General features: G+C 43.5%; 1 protein-coding gene across 7 annotated transcripts in view; it reads left to right on the top strand.

Annotated features, from left to right (window-relative positions):
• tango2 (transport and golgi organization 2 homolog (Drosophila)) overlaps positions 1-19,053 on the top strand; it is a 297,896-nt gene that overhangs the window by 267,263 nt on the left and 11,580 nt on the right. For 6 of the 7 annotated variants that reach the window (XM_072240854.1, XM_072240855.1, XM_072240856.1 and 3 more), the window contains 2 exons: positions 5,238-5,308; positions 17,715-17,868. In XM_072240854.1, the coding sequence (XP_072096955.1) occupies positions 5,238-5,308; positions 17,715-17,868 (225 nt within the window). The remainder of the gene's footprint in view (positions 1-5,237; positions 5,309-17,714; positions 17,869-19,053) is intronic. The other variant, XM_072240861.1, reaches the window with a different exon arrangement.

The raw sequence follows: 19,053 nt of genomic DNA, 5'->3' as shown, positions 1-19,053 counted from the left end.
GACCCCTATTCTTTGTGATTTTTATAAATGACCTGGATGAGGAAGTGGAGTGATGGGTTAGTAAATCTGCTGATGACACAAAGGTTGGGGGTGTTGTGGATAGTGTGGAGGGCTGTCAGAGGTTACAGTGGGACATTGATAAGATGCAAAACTAGGCTGAGAAGTGGCAGATGGAGTTCAACCCAGATAAGTGTGAGGTGGTTCATTTTGGTAGGTCAAATATGATAGCAGAATATAGCATTAATGGCAAGACTCTTGGCAGTTTGGAGGATCAGAGGGATCTTGGGGTCCCAGTCCATAGGACACTCAAGGCTGCTGTGCAGGTTGACTCTGTGGTTAAGAAGGCATACAGTGCATTGGCCTTCATCAATCGTGGGATAGAGTTGAAGAGCTGAGAGGTAATGTTGCAGCTATATAGGACCCTGGTCAGACCCCTCTTGGAGTACTGTACTCAGTTGTGGTTGCCTCACTATAGGAAGAACGTGGAAACCATAGAAAGGGCGCAGAGGAGGTTTACAAGGTTCTTGCTTGGATTGGGGAGCAAGCCTTATGAGAATAGATTGAGTGAACTTGGCCTTTTCTCCTTGGAGCGACGGAGGATGAGAGGTGACCTGATAGAGGTATACAAGATAATAAGAGGCATTGATCGTGTGGATAGTCAGAGGCTTTTTCCCAGGGCTGAAATGGCTAACATGAGAGGGGATAGTTTTAAGGTGCTTAGAAGCAGGTGCAGAGGAGATGTCAGGGGTAAGTTTTTTACACAGAGAGTGGTGAGTGCATGGAATGGGCTGCCGATGACGGTGGTGAAGGCGGATACGATAGGGTCTTTTAAGAGACTCCTGGATGGATACAGCTTAGAAAAATAGAGGGCTAAGGGTAAGCCTAGGTAGTTCTAAGTTAGGGACATGTTCAGCACAGCTTTGTGGGCCGAATAGCCTGTATTGTGCTGTAGGTTTTCTATGTTTCTATGACATCCACGAAACAGGAAAAAAACCCAAAGCATGAATGACAGTAAATGTTAGAACACCCAAAGCCCCCTCCCCCATGCACATGCAGCAGCAAAAGTATCAACCCTCTCCCCACTTGCCCTAACAAAAGCATCAACCCCCACCAGCCACCCACCATGCAAGCAACAACAAAGCCCCCAGAGACCATGATCTAGAGTCCATCCCAACACTTCGACATCTCAGTCAGGCTCGCTCTCTCACTAGCAAGGGAGAGAGTTATGGCTCCTGCAGCAGTGAGAGGGGAGACCAACAGCTTGCTTTTTCGCTGCTACAGTCTGTCTGCCACATTGCTTGTCCAAGTTCCCCAACTCAAGGGCCAACAGACTCTCACTCACCATTAAAAGAGAAAGAGATATCACTTGAGTAAACATTGTAGTCCAAACCTATACTTTAAACATAATTTTATATAATTCTTTATTATTTATAATTGTTAACTGCTGTTTTTCTGTTGCATGTCATCCTAACACATCACAACAAATTCATAATACATGTATACATGTATACGGCAAATAAAGTTAATCCTTGATTTTCTCCTCTAGTTCAGGAAATGTTTCCCTTTCGAATTTTTATCCTACTTCCTTCTAAAAATTACAAAATTACAACCGTTTCCATGACCCCTTCAAGAAGGAATACTCCAAGTCGTAAATTCTCAGCAAAAAGACATCCCCAGTCTACTATTAGCCTACAGACTATACACAGCTACCTGGACTATTCCTCTTCTCACCCTGTCTCTTGCAAAAATGCCATCCCCTTCTCGCAATTCCTCTGTCTCCGCTGCATCTGCTCTCAAGATGAGGCTTTTCATTCCGGGACGAAGGAGATGTCCTTTTTTAAAGAAAGGGGCTTCCTTTCCTCCACCGTCAACTCTGCTCTCAAACGCATCTCTCCCGTTTCACACACATCTGCTCTCACTCCATCCTCCTGCCACCCCACCAGGAATAGGGTTCCCCTGGTCCTCACCTACCACCCCACCAGCCTCTGGGTCTAACATATAATTTTCCATAACTTCCGCCACCTCCAATGGGATCCCACCACTAAGCACATCTTTCCCTCCCCACTCTGCAGGGATCGCTCCCTACGTGGCTCCCTTGTCCATTCGTCCCCCCCATCCCTCCCCACTGATCTCCCTCTCGGCACTTATCCTTGTAAGCGGAACAAGTGCTACACATGCCCTTACACTTCCTCCCTTACCACCATTCAGGGCCCCAGACAGTCCTTCCAGGTGAGGCAACACTTCACCTGTGAGTCGGCTGGGGTGATATACTGCGTCCGGTGCTCCCGATGCGGCCTTCTATATATTGGCGAGACCTGATGCAGGCTGGGAGACCGTTTCGCGGAACACCTACGCTCTGTCCGCCAGAGACTGTCTCTTTTTCTCCCTCTGTCCCTCTCACTATACTCTTTGCCCATCCTCTGGGCTTCCCCTCCCCCCCTTTTCTTTCTCCCTTGGCCTCCCGTCCCATGATCCTCTCATATCCCCTTTGCCAATCACCTGTCCAGCTCTTGGCTCCATCCCCCCCCCCCTCCTGTCTTCTCCTATCATTTCAGATCTCCCCCTCCCCCTCCCACTTTCAAATCTCTTACTATCTCTTCTTTCAGTTAGTCCTGACGAAAGGTCTCAGCCCAAAACGTCGACTGTACCTCTTCCTAGAGATGCTGCCTGGCCTGCTGCATTCACCAGCAATTTTTGTGTGTGTTGCCTGAAAATGTTTCAATTCTTTTGCCATGTCAAGCATGAAATAGTACAATCCTAAATAGACAGTAAACATCACCAGAATGATAAGTGAAATATTACAAATATGCAATTTGTAACACTTATCACAAATCATTTGGAGGATTATTTGACCTTTTAAGGAAAGATTGCTGACAGCTGAGTACATCCTCATGCCTAACTGCACAAAGTTGCTAATTAAAAACACCCAACTCAATGGCCGCCTTAGCACAGTGACATTGGTTCAATAGACTTATATTAATTAGAATGTACCTAAAACTTCAGATTGATGTTGCCCTCCTGCTGCTACTGATCTGCTTCTCCGCATGGCTAAGCTATGACATCAGTGGAACAGATTGTTATGAACAGGACAGGCTATCAATGCTTGTAATTCTTTCCCACATCAGCACAGGCAACGTTCAAAAAAAGTCTGCATTTGGAAACTCACAGAGATGGAAGTAAAAGGTTGCTTTTGTTGTGACTGCACCAGTTGATTATTCTGTCTGTCAGTGTTTTTATCATGCCTTGTCTTTGCATTCTACATTTTACATAAAATACTCTGCAGAAGTCTTAGGCACATGCTATAAATCTAGCTAGGGTGCCTAAGGCTTTTGCACAGTACTGTTGTAATTTTGTTCAATCCCTATAGCTTCATTTAACAACGCAAACACGAGGAAATCTGCAGATGCTGGAAATTCAAGCAACACACCCAAAACGCTGGTGGAACGCAGCAGGCCAGACAGCATCTATAGGAAGAGGTACATTTGACGTTTTGGGACGAGACCCTTCATCAGGACTAACTGAAAGAAGAGATAGTAACAGATTTGAAAGTGGGAGGGGGAGAGGGAAATCCGAAATGATAGGAGAAGACAGGAGGGGGAGGGATGGAGCCAAGAGTTGGACAGTTGATTGGCAAAAGGGATACAAGGCTGGAGAAGGGAAAGGATCATGGGACGGGAGGCCTAGGGAGAAAGAAAGGGGGAGGGGAGCCCAGAGGAAGATGGAGAGCAGGCAAGGAGTAATTGTGAGAGGGACAGAGGAGAAAAAAGAGAGAGAAAAAGGGAAAAAAAGAAAAATAATAAATAAATAAATAAATAAATAAATAAGGGATGGGGTAAGAATGGGAGGAGGGGCATTAATGGAAGTTAAAGAAGTCATTGTTCATGCCATCAGGTTGGAGGCTACCCAGATGGAATATAAGGTGTTGTTCCTCCAACCTGAGTGTCGTCCTCCCCCTCCTGTCTTCTCCGATCATTTCCCCCTCCCCCACTTTCAAATCTGTTATTATCTCTTCTTTCAGTTAGTCCTGACGAAGGGTCTCGGCCCGAAACGTCGACTGTACCTCTTCCTAGAGATGCTGCCTAGCCTGCTGTGTTCACTAGCATTTTGGGTGTGTAGCTTCATTTAATGATCCTTTTTTTTGTAATGACAAGCCCTACTAAGGTGTAACCTGTGGGTCCGCTGAGCAGCTTTTTGGAGAAAGCTTTTTGACCTTAATGAATAAATTAACTGCACAATGATCAAACAACAGGAATTCTGCAGATGCTGGAAATTCAAGCAACACACATCAAAGTTGCTGGTGAACGCAGCAACGAAGGGTGAAGGGTCTCGGCCCGAAATGTCGACTGTACCTCTTCCTACAGATGCTGCCTGGCCTGCTGCGTTCACCAGCAACTTTGATATGTGTTGCACAATGATCATCTGCCCACTATGAAGGGCACCATATATACAGATAGGTGCTGGAAAAAGCCCAGTAACATCATGGACGATCCCACCCACCCTGCTCATGAACCGTTTCTCTCACTCCCATCAGCGAGAAAGCAAAGTAGCATCCATACCAGGACCATCAGACTCAGAAACAGTTATTTTCCCCAAGCAGTAAGGCTGATCAACACCTCCACCCACTAATCCACCCCTCCACAACCCCAACCACCACTATTTTATCATTTCCTGTCAGAGTCACCTTATGTACAGACACTCCTGTGCCTAGTGTCACTTTGTGGATATACAATTAATCTATGTATATAAACTATCGTAAGTATTTATATTTGATTTTTTAATTATTGTCTTCCTCATCTGAGTGTGTTTTTTGTGTTGCATCAACTGGAGTAACAATTACTTTGTTCTCCTTTACACTTGTTTACTGGAAATGACATTAAGCAATCTTGAATCTCGAATCTTGAACTCCTACAACTAACGAGGAGGAACTCCACAGGCAAGCTGCCACGAAGTGGCCATTTACATTGTAAGTAACTGAGAAAAACAAGGCTTGGATTTAGAATTCTTAAAGCATGTCTTAGGCCCAGAATGAACCTTAGTAATCTACACCCAACTGCACTGCGAAACGAGCTGCCATGATAATCACCAAAGTAAGTTGAACAACTGTTCCACAGCATCCTAATGATCACAGAAAACATTTCAAGGAAGATGCATTCCATTTAAAAGTGCCACATTTATTGTGATCATAAATCCTGTACAAAGCAAAGAGGTTTTTAAAAGCAAATTGTATTTCCTTCCAGCAGTACCAAGGGAGATATGATGTGTTATTATGGGAATAAAAGTCACGAGGAGCCCAGAGTACTGGATCCAGGTCTGTGTAAAATTTCTTGAATTATTTGTGTGTAAAATTTCTTGAATTATTGTTGTGGAATTTGGCATCACATAAAAATCAGTGTTTGTATATGTCTGCCTACCTGTCGCATTGTGTCAGTCTCTCCAATTTGGCTATAACTTGAGGGAGATCCATCTAAACAAAAACTGGCTGATCTCAACTTTTGAGGGATTAAAAATGAATTCATAAATTCTCTGTGCCGAGCAAGATTAACCTCACTCTCTTATTCTATAAAAACAGCAAACCCTTATCTGAAATTAAACCATTAGACATGGGAGCAGAATTAGGCTATTCAGCCCATTCAAAATTACGCCCTTACTAATCACAATTCAAAGTCAATTTTACTATCAAAGTACGTATGTATCACCACATACAACCCTGAGATTCATTTTCCTGTGGGCATGCTCAGCAAACAGGATCAATGGAAGATCAACCAGAGTGCAGAAGACAACAAACTGTGCAAATGCAAATGTAAAGAAATAGCAATAAATAACGTGAACATGAAATAACAAGATAAAAGTCCTTAAAGTGAGATCATTGGTTGTGGGAACATCTCAGTGGATGGGCAAGTGAGTGTCATTACCTCCTTTTGTTCAAGAGCCTGATAGTTGAGGGGTAGTAACTGTTCTTGAACCTGGTGGTGAAAATTCTGAGGCTCCTGTACCATCTATCCGATGCCAGCAGCGAGAAAAGAGCATGGCCTGGGTGGTGAGGATCTCTGATGATGGATGCTGCTTTCCTACAACAGTGTTTCATGTAGATGTGCTTGATCAAGAACCTATCAACATTTGCCTTAAGTATACCCAATGACTTGGCCTCCACAGATGTCTATGGCAATGAATTCCACAAATTAACCACCTTCTGGCTAAAGAAATTTCTCCTCATCTTTGTTCTAAATGGATGCCCCTCTATTCTGAGACTGTGCTGACTGGTCCTGGACTCACCCACAATAGGAAACATCCTTTCCACATCCACTTTATCTAGGTCTTTCAATATTCGAAAGGTTTCAGTGAAATCCCCCCCCCCCCATTCTTTAATGCTCCAGCAAGTACAGAAACAGAGCCATCAAATGCTCCTCATATTTTAACCCTTTCATTCCTGGGATTATACTGAATGTCAAGGCAGGCTTGAGGAGCCAAGTGACCCACTCTTTCTCCTGCTTTCTTGTAGCCTTCTGTACACATGATGTAATATGATTTTGAAATATTGGATATGTATCTTAAGAAAATAAGTATTTTATTATTGGCAATATTTTCATATTGGTGGTGTCGCTAACAGCAAGGAAGACTATCAGAGCTTGCAGTGAGATCTGGACCGGCTGAAAAATGGCAGACGGAATTTAATGCAGACAAGTGTGAGGTGTTGTACTTTGGTAGGACCAACCAGGGTAGGTCTTAAACAATGGATGTAGGAAACTGAGGAGTGTGGTAGAACAAAGGGATTGGGAAATCCAGGTCCCAAACTCATTAAGAGTGGCAGCACAGGTAGATAGGGATGTAAAGAAAGCTTTTGGCTCATTGACCTTCATAAATCAAAGTATTGAGTATAGGATATGGGATATTATGTTGAAGTTGTATGCAACATTAGTGAGGCCTAATTTGGAGTATTGTGTGCAGTTTTGGTCAGCCCCCCCAAGAGGAAAGATGTAAATAAGGTTGAAAGAGTACTGAGAAAATTTACCAGGATGTTGCCGAGACTGGAGGATCAGAGTTGTGAGGAGAGATTGAACAGGTGTGGACTTTATTCCTTGCAATGTAGAAGATTGAGATGAGATTTGATAGAGGTGTATGAAATTATGAGGGGTGTGGTTAGAGTAAGTGCAAGCAGATTGTTTTCACTGAGGCTGGATGGGTCTACAACCAGAGATCATGGGTTAAGGTTGAAAGGTGAAAAGTTTAAGGAGAATATGAAGGGAAACTTCTTTACTCAGAGGATCACAAGATTGTGGAACATGCTGCCGGCACAAAACTGTGTGTGACCTTGATTTCAAATTTAAGAGAAGTTTGATAGGTAGATGGATGGCAGGGGTATGGAGGGCTGTGGTCCGGGTGCAGGTCAACGAGAGTAAACAGTTTAAATGGTTCAGCATGGACTAGATGGGCCGAATGGTCTCTTACTGTACTGTACTCTTCAATGACTCTATGACATGTATATGGAATGATCTTAATGTAATCTGCGAATTAAATAATTGGTCATGAGCAGATAGAGATTGTAGATTCAGTTTAGCTGAATGGTGCCAAAAGCAGCATTTCTCATCTGCAGAATCAGCACAGTCCTGATCTTTACAAACACAGATAGAATCCCTCACCCTTATCGATCAGGCTTCAAAATAAAATACTGGCACTGTATTGAAAGAGACTGTTATAATCCACACCACAGGGCTCCGTGTGAAATGGCCACTGCAAGATACCAAAATGACTGTTTGTTCTGTCTGAACAAGTCAGAGGTGGAAGCCACATGCTGAGATGTTCCAAGCATCAATTGTTGCTGACTCTGAGCAGAACTTACTGGAAATTCAGTCTTTCAGAAAAAGCCTTAATTCTTTGTAAAAACTACCTCTTCATTGTCCTTACCCCTCGTCTTTGCCCTTTAGTTTTTGCCTATATACAAGTAGGAGTAGAATAGCCAGATGGTCAGATTTCCTGAAATGCAGTCAAGGATGAAATAGTAGGCATTCTTGATGGTAGAGTGGCATTAGGGTCGAGTGTTTTGGGTCATCTGGTGCTGCAGGTTTGGTGACAGGATGGAGATACTTCTCTACCAAAGGAGGTGTAAGGTGCTCCTTCCCTCTGGTAGTCTACATATCACCCCTGGGCAAGGAGCCACACCTGCCTTAGACCCCCACCCCAGAACGGTGTCAGGGAAACCATGGGAGCAGATGGTGGATGGTCGTATGAGCAGCTGGTGCATATCACAAGTCCTGGTTATGCGACCGCTGACAGCAGGCAGACAGTCTCTGAAGAGTATTGACAGGCAAACCACTTCTTTAGAAAAATTTACCAAAAACAATCACAGTCAAAGACAATGATCGTCTATGTCATACAACACGGCACATAATGATGATGTTGCTGCAGGTGATGTGCTGATGGTAGTTGGGCAAATCTGATCAATCAAGCTAATCTATTGATACAGTCTGTTCCATCACAGGCGAAGTCCTCTCCACCACTAAGTATGTTTACATGGAGCATTACCACAAGAAAGCAGCATCCATCACTAAAGACACCGGCCGCCCCCAGCATTCAGCCCGTGTTCTCTTCTTGCTACCACCATCAGGCAGGAGATAAATAAGCTTTCGGTCCCACAGCACCAGGTTCAGGAACAGTTATAACTATCAGGCTCCTGAACCGGTGTGGATAACTTCACTGCGAACTCTGAACTGATCCTTGGGTCCCACAGCACCAGGTTCAGGAACAGTTGTTACTATCAGGCCCCTGAACCGGTGTGGATAACTTCACTGCGAACTCTGAACTGATTTCATAGCCTACAGACTCACTTTCAAAGATTCTTTACAGGTTCTCACTTTTTAAAAAAAAATTCCACTGTTTGTCATCCTTTGCACATAGGTTGTTTGTCAGTTTTTGTTGATGTATAGTTTTTCATAAGTGCTCATAGTGAGGTAGTGCTCATGGATTCAATGTCCATTTAGAAATCGGATAGCAGAGGGGAAGAAGTTGTTCCTGAATCACTGCGTGTGTGCCTTCAGGCTTCTGTACCCCCTTCCTGATGGTAACAATAAGATCAAGACATGTCTTGGGGGGTGGAGGTCCTTAATGATGACCACCGCCTTCCTGAGGTACCGCTCTTTGATGATGTTTTGGTTACTATGAAGGCTAGTGCCCATGATGGAGCTCATTAATTTTACAACTTCCTGCGACAGGCATTTAACAAACCTACACTGTTTAACTTGTAGACACCCTACACGCTGCAATCTCATAAAGGGCTGAAGTGCCACTTGGAATTGTTCAGGCTTTCATGTAATATTTTTATAAAATTTAACAGGCCACAACACAGATGGTTGGTTTGTCACATGAAGAGACAATAAATAGATTAGGCATTCACTGCCTCAAGTTCAGAAGAACGCGAGAAGATCTCATTCAAATTTCCAAAATGCCTTGAGGTTAACAGGTTGATTCCTGTCCTGGTGAATGTCTAGAAACAGTTCCAAGTGCTAAATTAAGGGATTGACTATGAAAGAGAGTGGTAAGCACGCTGCAGGACTGACGGTACAGGCAGATACTTTAGGAACATTTAAGAGTCTTTTCATACGCAGATTGATGAATCTAAAGTGGTGGGCTATGGGGGACGGAAGGGTTAGATTGATCTTGGAGTAGGTTAAAGGCTCAGCGCAACATCACTAGTCTAAGGGCCTGTTCTATGCCCTATGTTCTGTTAGATATGAACTAAAAAATATCTTAATAGGAGCAGAATTAGGCCATTGAGTCTGCTCTGCCATTCCATCATGGCTGATCCATTTCCCTCTCTTAAATCGGAGGGTAGCAGATATTGGGAACTCTCTGCTCAGTGCTGTGATTACTCAGTTGATGATGTGTTCAAGGCAGATCAAAGGTATCAAGGGATTCAGAGGTATAGGTAGGGTGTAAAAGTGGCATAGACATCAGCTGTGCTTTTATTGAAAGCCAAAATTCTATGAGAGGTTAAATGATCATTTCTTGCTGTCGTATCTCTGTGCCCCACAGTAAAATGGAAATGTCGAATCCTTTGCTAAACAAAATTTACACTTCCAAGTGTTTGTCGCACACAATGGAAATTTGAATCATGCTTTCTGGATGTGTGACATAGCTCCATGTGGAAGCTTTTTAAGTTCAACTTAAAGTTTATTGTTCTCATAGGCATTCAAGTCATAAATGGCATGAAAATCAGTCTTTCTTTTGGAGATACAGCACGCAGTCAGACCTTTTACTGTGAGCTGAATCAGAATCAGATTTAATATCACGAGCATATGCCATGAAATTTGCTGTTTTGTGGCAGCAGTACAATGCAATACATAATAAAAAATGTGAAGTATATATATATATATATAAAATTAGTTCTATATATATATAAAATATATATATATATATATATATATAGTTCTTACTGAAGTTTGCAGATTTTATTATTATGTATTAAATAAGTAGAGCAAAAAGAAAATAGAAAGGTAGTATTCATGGGTTCAATGTCCATTCAAAAATCAGATGGCAGGAGGGAAGAAGCTGTTCCTGAATAGTTGAGTGTGGGCCTTCAGGCCCCTGTACCTCCTTCCTGATGGTAGCAATGAGAAGAGGGCATGTCCTGGGTGATGGGGATCCTTAATGATAGACACCGCCCTACCTTTTTGAGGCACTGCTCCTTGAAGGTGTCCTGAGTACTGTGGAGGCTAGTGCCCATGATGGAGCTGACTAACTTTGATCTTGTGCTGTAGCTTCCCAACATACCAAACAGTGATTCAGCCAGTTAGAATACTCTCCATGGTACATCTGTAGAAATTTGCCAAGTGTCTTTGGTGACATACCAGATCTCCTCAAACTCCTGATGAGATATAGCTGCTGTCGTGCCTTCTTTGTAACTCCATTGATATGTTGGGCCCAGGATAGATCCTCAGAGATGTTGACTCCCAGGGATTTGAAACTGTTTACTCTTTTCTCTACTGATCCCTTAATGAGGATTGGTGTTTGTTTCCTTGTCTTACCCTTTCTGAAGTTCACAATCTATTCTTTGGTTTTACTGACATAGTGTGCAAGGAATTGAACCCATGTTGCTAGCACTGTAATAGCATTACTCTGGCAGCTACACATTGCCCATATCTAGTTTCCCTTGAGAAGGTGGTGATGAGCTACCTTCTTGAACTGCTGCAGTCCCTGAGGTGTAGGTACACCCACAGTGCTGTTAGGGAGGGAAATGCATGATTTTGACCCAGTGAGAATGAAGGAACAGCGATATCCCCTTGGAAGGGGATTTCCAATAGTGGTGTTCACAGGTATCTGCTGTTCTTGTCGTTCTAGATGGTAGTGGTCATGGGTCTGGAAGGCGCTGCCTTAGGATATTGTTAGGAGTTTGAGGAGATTTAGTTTGTCACATAAAACAGCGGTCCCCAACCACCGGGCTGCAAAGCATGTGCTACCGGGCTGCGAGGAAACGATATGATTTGGCGATATGACTCAGCTGCACCTTTCCTCATTCCCTGTCATGCACTATTGAGTTTGAATGCACACGAGGTCATTATGCACGCGTCATCCATGTCAGCGCGGGAAGGAGATCAACTCCTCGAGCTTGCAAATGACAGCTGGCTGAAAAGTATGTTTGACATAACATTTCTGCCGGCATTCTGGATCAAAGTCAAGGCTAAATATCCTGAGATAGCCACGAAAGCACTGAAAATGTTGCTTTCATTTCCAGCATTTTTCTGTGAAGCAGAGTTTTCTGCATTGAATGCAACGAAAACTAAATTGCGGAATAGACTGGACATCAGGAACCCCCTTCGAGTATCGCTGTCTCCCCTCACCCCTCGATAGGACCGTCTTGTTGCAGGAAAACAAGCCCAGGGCTCCCACTGATTCAGCAATATTGGTGTGTTGCAATGATTTTATATGTTCATACAGAGAAAATATGTGCTATGTGTTTAATATCCAAATGTTACTTAAAATGTTATGATGCTATTGACTTACTTATAAGTCATATAATAATTACAGCACGGAAACAGGCCATCTCTGCCCTTCTAGTCCATGCCGAACGCTACTCTCACCTAGTCCAACCGACCTGCACTCAGCCCATAACCCTTCATACCTTTCCTGTCCATATACCTATCCAATTTTTCTTTAAATGATAATATCGAACTTGCTTCTGCCACTTCTACTGGAAGTTCGTTCAACACTTACTTCAAGCTCCCCTGATAGTTGACTTATCACTATATGCATGCGTGGAAAATATGGGCTGTGTTTAATATTAAATTCGTTAGATAAACCCTTGTAGAAATGAAATTGAGTGTATTAGCCACTTATCACCTATATTCCGTTAGTGATTAACACCCCCCACCCTGCCCGAACAGAATCACCGAAAACAATTTGTAGAAGAAGGGAGAGAGGGAGGGAAAAAAATCGGTAGGTCACGCATGCGTACTGGTGCCCGCGCAAGGCTTCATGGTCATTGTAGTCTTTCTCGGGGTAAACTCAACGTATTTGACTGCTACTCTTGTCCGCTGGCAACCCTACCCCCCCCCCACCCCCGGTCGGCCGGTCCGTAAGAATATTGTCAATATTAAACCAGTCCGCAGTGCGAGAAAGGTTGGGGACCCTCAAAAACTTCTACAGATGTACAGCAGAGAGCATTCTGACTGGCTGCATCACTGTCTGATGGGGGGCGGGGGTGAACTACTGCACAGGATCAAAATAAGTTGCGAAAGATTGTCAGCACCATCATAGGTACGAGCCTCCGTGGTATCCAAGACCTCTTCAAAAATCGGTGCCTCAGGAAGGCGCCATCCACCAGTAAGAACCCCCAGCACCAGGGTAGTGCTCTGTTATCAGTGCTGCCATCAGGAAGGAGGCACAGAAGCCTACAAGCACACACTCAGCAATTCAGGAACAGCATCTACCCCTCTGTCATCCAGCTTCTAAATGGACGCTGAACTGATGAACACCAACTCACTAGTTTTTTAAAAATTTGTTTCTGTTTTTTTACACTACTTATTTTAACTTAACTAATGAATATACATATATAATTACCGTAATGTATTTTTTATCCCCTATTTTTAACGTTTTGCATTGTACTGCTGCAAAATTAACAAATTTCACGACAATCCCACTTGGAGTACTGTGTTCAGTTCTGGTCACCTCATTACAGGAAGGATGTGGATGCTATAGAGAGAGTGCAGAGGAGATTTACAAGGATCTTGCCTGGATTGGGGACCATGACGTATGAGAATAGGTAGAGTGAACTCGGCCTTTTCTCCTTGGAGCGACGGAGGATGAGAGGTGACCTGATAGAGGTGTATAAGATGATGAGAGGCATTGATTGTGTGATTAGCCAGAGGCCTTTTCCCAGGGCTGAAATGACTAACACGAGGGGGCGTAGTTTTAAGGTGCTTGGAAGTAGGTACAAGGGGGATGTCAGAGGTATGTTTTTCACCCAGAGAGTGGTGGGTGTGTGGAATGCACTGACAGTGAAGGTGATAGAGGTGGATACAGTAAGGTCTTTTAAGAGACTCTTAGATAGGTACATGGAGCTTAGAAAAATTGAGGGTTATGCGGTAGGAAATTTCTAGGCAGCTTCTAGAGTAAGTTGCCTGGTCGGCAGAACATTATGGGCCGAAGAGCCTGTAATGTGCTGTAGCTTTTCTATGTTCTATATGCTGGTGATATTAAATCCGATTCTGATTCCATGACTGTAGACAATTCAGCCATAAGAAGGCCATTCAACTGCAGACAACTCGGCCATAGGGAAGGCCCATGCAATGGAAACGTGGAAACTGAACTCAATTTGCAGCCATAGCACAAAACGAGGACAAGCACGTTAAGATAAGCTTCAATTAACATAAATTATGTATACAGTACTGTGCCATAGTCTTCAACACATATATAGCTAGGGTTCCTTAGTACTGTAGTAATTTTATGTATTCCACTGTACTGCTGTCACAAAAAAAAACAAGTTTCGTGACATGATAAACCTGATTTCAGTGATGATAAACCTGATTCTGACATGGGTCTCTATTGTGGACTGAAAGTGGGAAGGGGACAGGGAGAGGGGAAAAATGGTTGGAGAGAAGGGAGGGAGTGGGAAGCACCAGAGAGACATTCTGTAATGATCAATAAACCAATTGTTTGGAATCAAATTACCTTTCCTGGTGTCTCAGGGATGGGTGTGTCTGCACCCATGTCATCCCACCCACCCCGGCACTCCGTCTCTGCCACCTGTCCTACTCCCCTCCCGTGATGCTCCACCCTCACCATTCCCAACATCCTTTGCTCCTACCAAATTTACAAACTCACTCTCTGCTCCACATTGACAAATACAGTACTTAGGCACCTGAGCTACATATGTATATATAATGTGCCCAAGACAAACAGAAATAACAACCCCAGTGCAAGTGTGTCAGAGATGAAAAGAAATATAATCCGTGATAATGTTAGGGTTTTTCAGGTCAGTTCAAGACCTTGATGGCAGTGGGGAAGAAGGTGTTGTTGAACCTTGGGGGCTCTTCAGGCCTGATGTCCCGTCTGATGGCAGCATCTAGAGGAGGACACAGCCTAAATGGTGGGGAGCCCTGGTGATGGATCCCACCTTCCTGAGGTGTCGCATCTTGTAGCCTAATCATGGGACAATTTACGATGAACCTACCAGCCAGTGCGTCTCTGTGACAGGAAGAAACCGGAGCACCTGGAGGAAATCCAGGCGGTGACGGGGAAAATGTAGACACTCTTTGAGGCAGGGTTGGGAATTGAGCTCTAGTTGCGTGTACTGTGAAGCGTAGTACTAACCCTACACATCCATGCTGCTAAATAAGTAGAGAGAGAGAAGGAGAGGTTCTTCAGGCAAGTTCCCTTTAAAGCTCTGTTCTATTGGTGTCATCTTCTGTTGATACAATGTCCAGTTGTGTGTCTGACAAGTAGAGTAGTGCCGCTCCCATCACATGGTTAACCAATTCAGAGTCTCATTCATCAACAATTTCCACTCAGAACTGCCAGCGTGGCAGAAATTTACACTTATGCATCTTAAAACTGAATACACTTAATACCCAGAGTATCTTCTTAGGTGCTAAATTGGTGATTTGTACGAAACATGTTGCTCTGATTTGTTTTGGACTTGAATCACAATTGACATTGCCACTTTTTGCCCATTCACAGCTGGTTCTAAGAACTTTGTTTCAAATATTAATTTAGAGATACAGCTTGGTTCCATCCCAACAAAGCTATACAGCCCAGTGACACACATGTGACCAATTAACGTACTAATCGATACATTTTTTTGAATGTGGGAAGAATCCAGAGAACCTGGGGAAACGGGGAGAACGTACAAACTCCCTACAGACGGTGGTGGGAATTGAACCTAGGTCGCTGGTGCTGTTAGAGCATTGTGCCAACTGCTACACTACCATGCCGCCACTTAAAGTTCAAAGTACATTTATTATCAAAGTATGAATATGACATACAACCTTGAGATTCATTTCCTTACAGGCAGTCACAAGCCAAAGAAACCCAATAAAATCCATTATACAAAAGACCATCGATACCCAATAGCAGAAAAAGACACATCGTGTAAACAATAGAAGTAAGTAAATAACATTCAGAACTGAAGTTCATGAAAGTAAGACCAATCATCACTGCAGCCAATCCAGGAGCCCGTTAGTTAGAAGCCACAGTCTCAGTTACCATATAGAACCATAGAAACTACAGCACAGAAACAGGCTTCTTGGCTGTGCCGAACCATTTTCTGCCTAATCCCACTGACCTGCACACGGACCATATCCCTCCATACACCTCCCATCCACGTATCTGTCTAATTTATTCTTAAATGTTAAAAAAGAACCCGCATTTACCACCTCGTCTGGCAGCTCATTCCATACTCCCACCACTCTCTGTGTGAAGAAGCCCCCCCAAATGTTTCCTTTAAACTTTTCCCCCCTCACCCTTAACCCATGTCCTCTGGTTTTTTTCTCCCCTTGCCTCAGTGGAAAAAGCCTGCTTGCATTCACTCACTCCATCTATACCCATCATAATTTTATATACCTCTATCAAATCTCCCCTCATTCTTCTACGCTCCAGGGAATAAAGTCCTAACCTATTCAACCTTTCTCTGTAACTGAGTTTCTCAAGTCCCGGCAACATCCTTGTAAACCTTCTCTGCACTCTTTCAACCTTATTTATATCCTTCCTGTAATTTGGTGACCAAAACTGAACACAATACTCCAGATTCGGCCTCACCAATGCCTTATACAACCTCATTATAACATTCCAGCTCTTATACTCAATATCCACAACATCCACAACCCTCCAATCCTCCAGAACTTCTCCCGTCCCCATTGATGATGCAAAGATCATCGCCAGAGGCTCAGCAATCTCCTCCCTCATCTCCCACAGTAGCCTGGGGTACATCTCATCCGGTCCCAGTGACTTATCCAACTTGATGCTTTCCAAAAGCTCCTGCACGTCTTCTTCCTTAATATCTACATGCTCAAGCTTTTCAGTCCGCGGTAAGTCATCCCTACAATCGCCAAGATGCTTTTCTGTAGTGAATACTGAAGCAAAGTGCTCATTAAGTACTTCTGCCATCTCCTCCGGTTCCATACACATTTTTCCACTGTCACACTTGATTGGTCTTATCCTCTCACGTCTTATCCTTTTGCTCTTCACATACTTGTAGAATGCCTTGAGGTTTTCCTTCATTCTGTCCGCCAAGGCCTTCTCATGGCCCCTCCTGGCTCTCCTAATTTCATTCTTAAGCTCCTTCCTGCTAGCCTTATAATCTTCTAGCTCTCTATCATTACCTAGTTTTTTGAACCTTTTGTTAGCTCTTCTTTTCTTCTTGACTAGATTTACAACAGTCTTTGTACACCACGGTTCCTGTACCCTACCATCCTTTCCCTGTCTCTTTGGAACGTACCTATGCAGAACCCCACGCAAATATCCCCTGAACATTTGCCACATTTCTTTAGTACGTTTCCCTGAGAACATCTGTTTCCAATTTATGCTTCCAATTTCCTGCCTGATAGCCTCATATTTCCCCTTACTCCAATTAAATGCTTTTCTAATTTGTCTGTTCCCCTCCCTCTCCCTCTCCGATGCTATGGTAAAGGAGATAGAATTGTGATCACTATCTCCAAAATGCTCTCCCACTGAGAGATCTGACACCTGACCAGGTTAATTTCCCGATACCAGATCAAGTACAGCTTCTCCTCTTGTAGGCTTATCTACATATTATGTCAAGAAACCTTCCTGAACACACCTAATAAATTCCACCCCATCTAAATCCCTCGCTGTAGGGAGATGCCAATCGATATCTGGGAAATTAAAATCTCCCACCACAACAACCCTGTTGTTATTACACCTTTCTAGAATCTGTCTCCCTATCTGCTCCTCGATGTCCCTGTTACTATTGGGTGGTCTATAAAAAACACCCAGTAGAGATATTGACCCCTTCCTTGTTCCTAACAGAGACTCTGTAGACGATCCTTCCATAACTTCCTCCTTTTCTGCAGCGGTGACATTATCTGTGATCAACAGCACCACGCCCCCATCTCTTTTGCCACCCTCCCTGTCCTTTCTGAAACATCTAAAGCCTTTTGTTGAAAAGTGGGAGATTTGATATCCTATATATTGTAACTATAGAGGAAGAGTTTTGAGCAAACAATATTAATGCTGCTTTTCTTTTGGTTTCATCTGTATCTTCCTAGGTATTTATGGACTTTGCAACAGTCTTCTTGAGACCCCATGGAAGAAACTTGTTCATGGGAAAAAGCTTTTCACAGAAACCATTCAGAAAAACTGTTCACTTTCTCCAAAGAACTTGACGGAAGAACTCCTCAATGTGATGACTAATGAAGAAATGTATGTTTTCTTTTACAGTGTTCAAAGTAAATTTATTATCAAAGTACATATACGTCACCATATCCAACCCTGAGATTAATTTTCTTGCGGGTATACTCAGTAAATCTAGAGTAAAATCAATGAAAGACTATACTAATTTGGGCATTCAGCTACTGTGCACCTTTTGTAGGATGTTTGTCTTCAACCTGCTAATACTATTTGTTTCACATGAATATCAGCTCTTCCACTGGCCTGCTAAATCACAGCAGCACCATCTGAAGAGCAAAAGTTCCATTAGTTTTACCTGGTCCCAGTTTGGGTAACGTTTCCTTTCAAGTCAGCTTGGACTACTGTCATCTTTCCATCTAAAAAGTAAGTTTGACCAAACATTGAGCATGGCTCTGATAGTCCCTACATCCAAATAATGCAAATTAGCTGGGGTCTTCTAATATTTTGTCCGGTTCTCTTGATACGGCCGCCTCTACATTGGAGAGACCTGTCGTAAATTGGGATACCGCTTTTTCGAGCACCTCCACTCCCTCCACCACCCCAGGCAGTCCTACCACATGAGGTAACACTTCACTCGTGAATCTGCTGGGGTCATCTATTGTGTCCAGTGCTCCCAACATGGTCTCCTCTACATTGGTGAGACATATCATAAATTAGGGGACCGCTTTGTTGAGCACTTCCATTCCATCCAGCGAAAGTGAAACTTCCTGGTGGCCAAACATTTCAGTTCCTATTCCCATTCTAATTCTGACATGTTGGTCCATGGCCTCCTCTTGTGCCAGGGTGGAGGAGCAACACCCTATATTCTGTCTGGGCAGCCTCCAACCTGATGGCATGAATCTCGATTTCTCCTCCTGATAAACAAATTTCCCCCTACCCCCCCCCAATTCCTCAATTTCCCCAATCTGACCTTTTACCTCTTCTCACCTGCCTTTCATTTCCCCTGGGTCCCCTCCTCCTTCTCATTCTCCTTTATTCCACTCTCCCCTCCTTCTTTTCCAACCCTTAACCTTTCCCACCCACCTGGCTTTACTTATCACCTTTCAGCTAGCCTCCTTACCTTACCCCACCTTTTTATTCTGATATCTTCCCCCTTTCTTCTCAGTCCTGAAGAAGGTTCTCGGCCCAAAATGTTAACTGTCTTTTCCGTAGATGTTGCCTGACCTGCTGAGTTCTTCCAGCATTTTGTGTGCGTTG

The sequence above is a fragment of the Mobula birostris genome, chromosome 22 (assembly GCF_030028105.1).
Source record: "Mobula birostris isolate sMobBir1 chromosome 22, sMobBir1.hap1, whole genome shotgun sequence".
Lineage (NCBI taxonomy): Eukaryota > Metazoa > Chordata > Chondrichthyes > Myliobatiformes > Myliobatidae > Mobula > Mobula birostris.
The sequence above is the reverse complement of the archived record's forward strand: the minus strand, read 5'-3'. Positions and strand labels throughout refer to the sequence as shown.